Here is a 10,234-nt window from a genome sequence, read left to right as displayed (position 1 = left end):
AGCCCCCCCAGCTCCCTCAGCTGCTCCTCATAAAACACAACCCTCCTCCACCACACCCATCCCGTGTTACCCACAGTTTACAAGGGGACCTCTGCCTGACACAAAGCACTGCGTGAGCAACCTCTGAACAGTGCTTTGAAAATAGGAGGTAGAACACAGTGTGCTGGAATGCCTGAATCACATCCACTGCCCTGACCTGCTGCCACTGCGTGAACACAGGGAGAGCTAAAACAGTCCACTAATCAAAAAGAGGCATTTTCCACTTACTGAAATAAAATACTCAGTTGTAACCTGAGGCTGATTTAGGCAAACTGAGCCTGTGCACGCTCCTGACAGAAGAGAACACAAGCCCCCACCAGAATCCACATCACCAAGCAACTAAAGGGGCTCCAGGAGAGCTGGAGAAGGACTTGGAACAAGGGATGAGGGATAGGACAAGGGGAAACAGCAGGGTTAGAGGGACAAGAGGGCACGGTTAGATGCAATATCAGAAAGGAATTCTTTGTGAGGATCGTGAGGCCCTGGCACAGGTTGCCCAGAGAAGCTGTGGCTACCCCATCCCTGGAAGTGTCCAAGGACTGGCTGGACAGAGCTTGGAGCAGCCTGGGCTAGTGGAAGGTGTCCCTGCCCATGGCAGGGGTTTGGATGTCAATGATCCTTAAGGTCCTCTTCCAACCAAATCACCCTGTGAGTCTGTGATCCACTGGCCATTTCCCAGCTTCCCAGCCCCACCCCGTGGCCAGGGCAGCCCATAGCACCACTCAGGACCTTGAACCCATCCTCCAAAACCCGCCCTGCCCTTCACTCTGACCCGACTGGTGCATTTACCACACGGTGCTTTCATGAGGAAGTTCTCACCTTCCTACATCTCAGCAGCAACAGGGCAGAAACCAGAACCTTGGAATATTTCTCTCCTATCTTACTAGAAACAAATACATCTCTGTGCAGTTTTGGACTAGGGCACCCCTGAGCTCGGTGCTTTCCAGCTGCAGCAGCACGTCAGTAGAAGATGGCACAGCACCACCAAGAGGTAACCAGCGTTCAGTCAACGTGCAGGAACAGAGTCACAAGCTGTAAACATTATCCTGGAAGTGACAAATGATGTTGGCCAGGTCAGAGTAAAAGGGTTCCACAACATTCCCTCGTGCGGGTGAAGCCCCTGAGCCACCTGTTCTGGAGCTGTGCACGGAATAAACAAAACAGAAATCCCTCCTCCTGGAGCACAGCACTAACTCTTCCCAGAAAGGTGTCTGACACTCCTGGACTAAAAATTTTCCCCCGGTACAGCAGAGCCTGTTTGTTAGCCTGGAACTGTGTGAGAATGTTTCCAGCTGCTTGTTTGCACTGGGAGGCAGGATGCTCCCCTGCAGGAAAGTTAACTGGGGACAGTGGGTGTGCAGGCTCCACGGGGATTAAGGGCCAAGCTCCACTGTACCAGACTGAATACACTGCACAAAATGGAGAGGCTTTGAACTCTCCCCCATCCCAGATCGGTGCAACACTGAGATTTCCTGTGCCTCACACAGCAGTCAGGAAATGGAAGAGCTCCAGCTCTGGGGTCCCAGCACAGGAACAACATGGACCTGTTGGAGCAAGTCCAGAGGAGGCACGAAGTTCATTACTAGGATGGAAAACCTCTCATACAAGGAAAGGCTGAAAGAATTGGGATTGCTGAGCCTGGAAAAGAGAAGGCTTCGAGGTGACCTAATTGCAGCCTTCCAGTACCTGAAGGGAACTTACAGAAAAGATGGAGAGAGACTATTTACAAAGGCCTGGAGTGACAGGACAAGGGGGAATGGCTTCCCACTGCCAGAGGACAGGATTAGATGGGATATTGGGAAGAAATTCTTTATTGTGAGGGAGGTGAGGCCCTGGCACAGGTTGGCCAGAGAAGCTGTGGCTGCCCCATCCCTGAAGTGTTCAAGGCCAGGCTGGACAGGGCTTGGAGCAACCTGGTCTAGTGGAAGGTGTCCCTCCCTATGGCAGGAGGGTAGAATGAGTTGGCCTTGAAGGTCCCTTCCAACCCAAACTATTGTAGGATTCTAGTACTTTAATCTCTGTTACTACTGTAACAGCTACACCTGCAGTTGTCCTGCGACTCAAGGACCAGTCTTACAAAGGCCTGGCACCAGGATGGGTCACCAGGCAGAAATTCCAAGAAATACTCTGCCAGAGTTTCAGGCAGTTAAAGAGATTCCTGCGAGGTCCAGTGAATTACCCCCGTGACAAGGCAGCACAGGGTGCCTCTCCAGCTGCACTGCCCTTCTCCAGGATAAGCTGCCTGGCACCAAGGATGAACACCCTGAGAACATCTCTCAGCTCTGTCACCCTCCTGCTCCCATGTCAGGGGAGTTTGCTCACCCAACAGTTAAGATGCCCCCTGATGTCCAGGGGAATTCAGCTCTGTGTTCTACAGATGCAAGCAGCCAGCCAGAAGGCACTCGTTCAGAACAGGGAACCTTTATTCTCACTGAGATCTGTACATTCAAGTCACATATACTTTAGTCTCTGATGGAGCTGGAGCACTGGAGCACAACCGCCTGGTCTCTGAACAGTTTTAAGAGTTTATGCCTCAAAAGTAGCCAGGAAATTTGTGACTATCTCCTTCAACTTCGCTTCTGTCTGGTCAGAGATCTTCCCTTCGGTCCTGTTGGAAGAGTTCAGTTAAACTCCTGACACAGCAACAGATACACAGTCAACCCGAGACAAAGACAGAAGCTTCACAACAAACCTCCCCATTTCTAACAAAATTAGTAGATGATTTATTACATTTCTGTTTGATGTATGACACCGTACCACTGACAAAACATCCCTTCTCCTGAAAGTGTTAAGTCTTGTTCAAGAACTGAAGTCTGTCCACAAATACTTTCAGAACAGACGTATGTATTCCAACAATGCTCCACCTTCTACAGAGCTGTGCCTTAGAGACAGAAGGCACATGATTTGGCTCATGACAAACCAAGCCAGGACCAGTTCCCAGGACGGAACTATGGAAATACTCAGTCCCCAACAATCCACTCAGCAGCACTTAACTCACAGCTTAAAGCTGTCAGAAATATGGGCAGTGACTCAATTAAGTGACTTCAGGAACAGATCAGACATAGGCAAGTACGTTCACTTTAAGCATAAGCTGCATTTCCTAAGAGCTGAAGACACGAATCTGAGGAAGGTCGATGGTAGGAAGGCTGATATAACCTCCAGCTCTGGCACAAGCAGCTGAAGGCCTGATGTTCTAGGATACACTAAATTAACAGTTCAGTGATCATTATTCTGTACTCCAGCCATTAAGTCAATACCCTGGGGATGAAGCATGGTAGACCCCCATACCTGATTGTGGAGAGGAGGGCCTGGTGCTGGCTCAGTACATGGGCGAGGAAAGCGCTCTCAAATTTAGTGATCTTGCTGGGCTCCAGCTTGTCCAAGTGACCTCTTACACCAGCATAGATGACTGCAACCTGTTCTTCGATAGCCATGGGAACTGCAAGGAAGAGAGCACTCATTCCATCAGAACTCTGACAACAGGACACATCACAACTACACAGAGCCCTTGGATGACCAGCTGCGCATGGACAGCCTGGTTCAAGCCAGCCTGCATTTACCCCGTGTGCAGAATGAGCAGTCACTGCAGCACACAGCACTAACAGGAACAGACACTCACCGTACTGGCCCTGCTTGAGCAGCTCTGTCAGGCGCACCCCGCGGTTCAGCAGCTGCTGCGTGGCGGCGTCCAGGTCAGAGCCGAACTGGGCGAAGGCGGCGACCTCTCTGTACTGAGCCAGCTCCAGCTTCATGGTACCGGCCACCTGCAGCACAGGGCACAGGTCAGACCCCGTGGGGCCACCTCGAGGGGTGTCGCAGAGTCTGCAGGCTATCTGCAGCTGACAGCTGTCACCAGGCAGCTCTGCCCTGCGTACCAGACAGGTGACTACAAACACTGGCAGATCATACACATTTCCAAAAATCCCACCTTGTAACATAAGCATGCTATTTCTCCCTAATATGGGAACAGTTCATATTAAACCCCTCTAATTCCACACCTGTACAAACGCTCAGGGTTAAGTGAGTATTCTCTATTTCTAGTTGATAATACCCACTTCAGCATACCAAAACTTAATCCTACATCTTTATATAGATACAATTTTCCTTTCTCCCCCACCTCTCTCAGCAGGCAAGAGAAATAGCAAAGAGTTCTCCAAAGCTGGTCCTTTTATAATTTCATAACGCTAAGGAATCCAAAGCTTTATTCCCTCCCTGTTCACAGATATTCAGAGTCAGATGGGTTGTAATGCCTACATATTACCTCCGGCACAAGGAGGAGCAGCAGTTTCACACTTACCTGCTTCATAGCCCTGGTCTGAGCAGCAGAACCCACACGGGACACAGACAGACCAACGTTGATGGCTGGACGGATACCTTTGTAGAACAACTCAGTTTCCAAGAAAATCTATGGGAGGAAATTGTTTTATTCTCTTAGTCAGAAGCCTGGAGGCCTCCTCAGAGACCAGTCAGTAAGTTACACAGGGGTAATGGGACAGGAAGCAGTCCCACCTGTCCATCAGTGATGGAGATGACGTTGGTTGGAATGTAAGCAGACACGTCCCCAGCCTGGGTCTCGATGACGGGCAGGGCGGTCAGGGAGCCACCCCCGAAGGAGTCATTCATCTTGGCCGCTCTCTCCAGCAGCCGGGAGTGCAGGTAGAACACATCCCCTGGGTAGGCCTCGCGGCCGGGGGGACGGCGCAGCAGCAGGGACATCTGACGGTAGGCAACGGCCTGTGTGGTGCAGAGGGAGCTGTCAGAGTTCGGCACCTCTCTCAACATGCCGGACTTAACACACACCAAGGCCAGACCACGAGGCCTATAAACAGTGTTTCTCACCTGTTTGGACAAGTCATCATAGATGATCAATGCGTGTTTCCCGTTGTCCCTGAAGTATTCCCCCATGGAGCAGCCTGAATAGGGAGCCAGGTACTGAAGGGGTGCTGCATCAGACGCTGTGGCAGACACCACGATGGTGTACTTCATGGCATCTGGAAAGGATTGGAGACACGTACCGCTGAGCGTGCTACCTCATCATGCCCCACGTCAGCAAACACAACACACGCGTGTCAAGTACCAGTGCTGAAGCACGCCCTGGCAGCATCACTACAGTGCTACAGGAAAGCCCACCACACCAGCTGAACCTGCCTGTTAGCTCAACTAACTCAGGAAGTCCCAAGAGCAAATTCATAGCAGCTAACACCTAACACCTGCAGACTTCTTTCCCATTTAAAATGAAATTTAAACCTTTACTGACACACTTTTGTTCTAGAAGTAACTCACGCTGAAAGCCCATGGTTTCCTGGATGCTTCAAGGCTGTTGCAAAACCCTTCACTTTATAGTCCCAAACCAATCATTGTCCTTAAAATGTGGGGTTTTCTCTGATCAAGGTGCTTGATCAGCCCGCAGGAAGTCAGGTGCTGGTCTCTTGCAAGTTCTGTTACATGTGCAGCCTTGGTCATGGACATCATTTTCTGAAGGGATGCTATCATTTAATGTGTTTGGGCTGTGAAGGCTCCTCACTAAATCTGCAGCTGCCATTCACATCGATTGGCACATGGAACGCATGAACACATGGAACAAATGTCAAGTCCATAAATATTTGTCACCAGGCCTGCCTGACTGCAAAGGGTAAGCTCTCAACTCAATTCAGCAGTTTGGGGGCCTCAGAATGGTATTTTCCCCACTTGCCTAGAAAGGCTTCTTCTCCACAAAGCCAAGTAATTCATTCGTTTAATAAGAATTCTGTCTACATCTGCAGCCACCAGAGGGCACAGCAGTACTCAGCATTACAATGAGAACAGGATGTCAGCGGGTGCCATCTCCCAGTATCTGTACCTGCGTCAGTGAGCCTCTTCACCAGCTGAGCAACAGTGGATCTCTTCTGGCCAATGGCAACATAGATACAGTACAGCTTCTTCTTCTCATCCGTCCCATCGTTGAATCGTTTCTGGTTGATTATTGTGTCAATTGCAATTGAAGTTTTCCTGTGGAACACAGAGGCTGGTAAGTTAAGCTGCCCTGGGTTCTCCCACTCCCTACACAGCCCTGTGGTCCCTGCTTAAGGAATATTTTAGGCTTGGGCATTTTACTCACCCTGTCTGCCTGTCACCGATGATCAGCTCACGCTGGCCACGACCAATGGGCACCAAGCTGTCCACAGCCTTAATCCCAGTCTGCATGGGCTCACGCACAGAGATCCTGGGAATGATCCCAGGGGCCTTCAAGCCAACTCTCCTGCGTGTCTTGGATGCAATAGCGCCCTTTAAAGAGAAGAAAAAATTGCTGAGGTCTGTATCACATAGATAAAAGCAGAGGTAGTTAACACTTAGATACACTTACCTTCCCATCAATTGGATTGCCCAAGGCATCTACAACACGGCCGAGCAGCTCTTCCCCCACTGGAACATCCACGATGGCTCCAGTCCTCTTCACAACATCCCCCTCCTTGATCAGTCTGTCATTACCAAACACTACAACACCAACGTTGTCAGGCTCCAGATTCAAGGACATACCCTGGGACAGAGATCACATTATCCTTACAAAACCCATACCAACACATGTGAGAACTGTCACAGTGACTCTTTTACAGTGTACAAAATCCCAAAAGATCTACCTCAATCTTATTTGTAACAATAGTCAATGTTCTGCTTTTACATACAAAGCATCTATTTAACTCCACAGTGATTAAAGAACATGCCTAAGCTTTCAACTTACCCTGTAATTGTACCACAGCAGTTTAGCACTGAATCTCTCTACAAAAACCGGAAAGGATAAGCAGGGTTCAAGTACAAGAGTTTTCTCTTGCCTGGGAGCTGGACAAGAGAAAAGCACTGGCTTCTTCAGTGCCCAAGGTGAGATGGGTCATTAAAAATGCTGGATGAGCTCTTCCAGTACTCTTGGAACAGTCAACAGGTTTTTAACCCACTCTTAAGACTACAAGCCAGCAAGCTGCATGCTGTACTGAAGCAGAGAGGCCATTATTCAACAGCAAATAAAAAAGCCACCCTGAAACTGAAGAAAACAAAATCCAGTGTCAGGTTAGTCCTAGTACTTCCTAGATGAAGACAAAAAAAGCTCAAATGCTGGCTTAGAACCAGATACTGATACTGAAAGCCAAGTGTTACAAATTAAAAAATTTTCACTAGTTACTACACATTAAAGATGCAATGAAGCTGATACAATGACTCCATGGGTACCTCCCAGCACTTTTACTGTCCCTGAGCTAAAGGAACTGCTGTAGTGACAGCTCACCTTCAGCCCAGAAGAGAATTCCACCATCTCCTCTGCCTGGACGTTTCTCAGGCCGTACACACGGGCGATACCGTCACCGATGGAGAGCACACGGCCCGTCTCCTCCAGCTCAGCCGAGGTGTCAGCTCCCAGAATACGTTCCTCCAGAATAGAGGATACCTCCGCAGTACCTGGAAAGAGAGGTTAAAAGCACATTAAGGTACAGTATGAACCCAGTAAGCTTGTCTTGAATTCACAAGGTCCCCTTCCTCAAATGTGCCACAAAGTCTAGCAAACAACACCCTTACCTAGGATGCGTAAGATGAATAACAGCCTCTGTACTCCCAGTTAATAAAAGGAGCCTGAACTCATCATTACACGCCAGTTTTAACCAGAACACAGATGGCTGTTCAGTTATCAATTTTCTTGATTATGTCCTACACTACTATCAATCTCTCTCCCTAGAAAACAATTAGACTAATTAATTAGCCTTAGCTCAGAGAGAACAGGCATGCTTGCTCTGCTTGTTGAGCAGTTACTTAGACTTGGATGCATCAAAACACCCAGCCAATTGATTTGTAATCCAAGATCCAAACACACCTAAAGGAATTCCATACATTTAAGGAGCAAGCTGTTCAATATAAACTGTAAAAACGTATCCTCCATCTTCCTCAAATTTGTTTGGCTGCATACCTCCAACAATCTTTTATTTCCACATCTAACAAACAGTAAATAAAACTGTGAAACTGCTACTTCCCAATAACCTTTAATTGCCCTAAACCACTTCAAAATAACGTACGTGAATTGCTGCCAAAAACACAGCCACGCAGAGCAGCTGTCTTCTCTAAACACCAAACTGCTGGCAGCAAAAAAGCCATGCTCAAGGACACAAGGTCAAACCCAGGCAGGCCTGGGAAAGTCATCTGCTTCTTCACACTGTTCCAAGCAGGACAGGAAACTCCAACTTGGGGCAACTTTTTTCAAATAGTTCTGCAGGAGTTGAAGGCTGACTGGAATCCTCATGAAGCAGGTACCTGTGTAAGCCAGCTGACATGTGGTGTCCCCCTGGTTAGGGCATGTTTTGAATTTTAAATGAAGTGCAGTTTGCAGGATGTGACTGTGTAACATTTCACTGTTAAATACTGTCAGAACATAAAGGTCCTCAAGTGCTGTCAAATAACACCCATCATATTCAAATTCCCATTTTGTCTGACAGACCAAGTTCTTAAACCACACTCAAGACCTTTCTCAGACTCACCAGTCTTCTGAAAGCATGGTTTGGAGGCATGGAGGTTTCGTGTAGCAACAAATGCTGCACCCAGGGTGTTCCTGGAAACCTAAAATAAGCAACTGTTTCAGAACCAATGAGATTTCCTTAATCATGCAAAAAACACACTAAGATATAACACACTGGGATTTTTCATTTTGAGCTTATGATCTGTCTCAGTTTTGAGCTGAACTCCACAGCACCTCATTCACAATTACAGAACGAGTTCTGGAGTTCCAGAACCAACCCCAGCACCACCAAGAAAGGACAAATGGTGAAGGAGGTTGCTCCCAACCCCTCGCTGCGTTTTTCTGCAGTGCACTGATGTCACCATCAAGCACTGCAGCAGCTCCCACAGCAAAACCTCCTCTTGCTTGGCACCTAAACATCAGAACCTTGGGCATACAGAAATCACTGCACCACTCAGAGTTGCACAGGGGAGAAATAAGATTGTGTCTCCTAAGAAAAATCTAACTGTAGTGGTTTTGGTACGGTTAACACATATAGCAAAAAAAAAAGAAAACAAAACCTCTTCAGCAAAAGAACAGAACCACAGAATCAATTAGTTGGAAAAGACCTCCAAGATCATTGAGTCCAAACTGTGACTGAACACTACCATGTCAACTAAATCATGGCAGAGTCTATTCTTAAACACCTCCAGGGACAATGACCCCACCACCTCCCTGGGAAGCCCATTCCAATGTCTATTCACCCCATCTGTGAAGAATTTCTTTCTAACGTCCAAAAAAAAAGATCTGTGATAATGACTACATTAGATTACATTCCTGCACCCCAAGCAAGGCTCCCAATGCAGTCCCATGCAGCACCGTTAATGCAATTTATTTAATGCCCTGTACGCCGGGCAGGCCTCTCCCTCATTCGCCTTTACTGAGGACAAGGGCGCGAGAGGCTCCCGACGGCTCTTTCCATGCTCGCTCTCTCCTCACAAACACGGGACAAAACTCTCCATCCCCTCGCACCTCACACCCCCAACCTTGACCTTGCTCTGGCAGCTTTCAGCCACTACCCTGAGCCCGGTGAAGGACACCTCGCCCCTCAGCGGGGTCTGCCCCACATCGCTGAGGGGACACCCCCCGCTTCCCTCCCCACACTCCGATGTTCCCCCTCAATGTCACCGCGGCCCCCAAGATGGCGGCAGCGGCGCGTCCCCCCCGGCCCCGCCGGCTCCGGGGCGGGCAAGGCGCTCACCAGGCCGGCCTGCCGCGGCAGGGAGCGGGCGAGGGCGGCGGCCACGCGGGCGGACAGCATTGCTGCGGCGGCAGAGGCGGTGGGACCCGGGGAGGCTGCGGCGGAGGGACGCTGAGGGCTGCCGGCCCCGCGCTCTGCTCACAAAATGGCGGCGGCGCCTCACGCCCCTTTTGGCGCCGAGGCCGCGCCCAGGGGGCGGGGCGGGGCGCGAACCGCTCCACGTGCCCCTGAGATATACTTAAAAATATACATATACACACACACAGGCACACGTAATATGCAATGAAATTAATTAAAAAATAATAAAAAATCTAAATAGGGTTTTTAGGAAATAGCCCGCTGCGGGAGGTGCCCTTGAAATGGCCCTCGGCGGGCGGAAGGGGCGGGGGCTGCTGAGAGGAACAGGAGGGCGGGGAGTGAGGGAAGGTCAGAGGGGGGACCTCGGGGACAGGGACAGGGACAGGGACAAGGGCAGGGATAAGGTA

The 10,234-nt window shown here is 49.5% G+C and overlaps 1 protein-coding gene across 1 annotated transcript; it reads right to left on the bottom strand.

Moving 5' to 3' along the window:
* Nucleotides 1-2,444: 2,444 nt before the first annotated feature.
* Nucleotides 2,445-9,910, bottom strand: ATP5F1A (ATP synthase F1 subunit alpha). The gene is made up of 12 exons (XM_051803705.1): nucleotides 9,750-9,910; nucleotides 8,532-8,610; nucleotides 7,295-7,464; nucleotides 6,383-6,556; nucleotides 6,137-6,303; nucleotides 5,879-6,027; nucleotides 4,879-5,030; nucleotides 4,549-4,773; nucleotides 4,337-4,444; nucleotides 3,659-3,803; nucleotides 3,328-3,478; nucleotides 2,445-2,647 (listed from the first exon to the last, which is right to left on the bottom strand). Exons 1-12 carry the CDS (start codon nucleotides 9,807-9,809, stop codon nucleotides 2,566-2,568), a joined length of 1,662 nt encoding a protein of 553 aa, XP_051659665.1. The 5' UTR covers nucleotides 9,810-9,910; the 3' UTR covers nucleotides 2,445-2,565.
* Between the last annotated feature and the right edge of the window lie 324 nt (nucleotides 9,911-10,234).

Source organism: Manacus candei, unplaced genomic scaffold, assembly GCF_025592945.1.
Source record: "Manacus candei isolate 608988 ecotype Guabito, Panama unplaced genomic scaffold, ASM2559294v1 h1tg000059l, whole genome shotgun sequence".
Taxonomy (NCBI): domain Eukaryota; kingdom Metazoa; phylum Chordata; class Aves; order Passeriformes; family Pipridae; genus Manacus; species Manacus candei.
This window is presented reverse-complemented; position numbering and strand designations above follow the sequence as displayed.

Bases quoted from the DNA above. Each gene is read 5' to 3' on its own strand.
- ATP5F1A (XM_051803705.1), bottom strand. From the start codon at position 9,809: ATGCTGTCCGCCCGCGTGGCCGCCGCCCTCGCCCGCTCCCTGCCGCGG. The intron at 6,557-7,294 runs GTGAGCTGTCAC...TCTCTGTCCCAG, and splicing joins AATTCTCTTCTGGGCTGAAG to GGTATGTCCTTGAATCTGGA. The intron at 4,445-4,548 runs GTGGGACTGCTT...TTCCTCCCATAG, and splicing joins TCTCCATCACTGATGGACAG to ATTTTCTTGGAAACTGAGTT.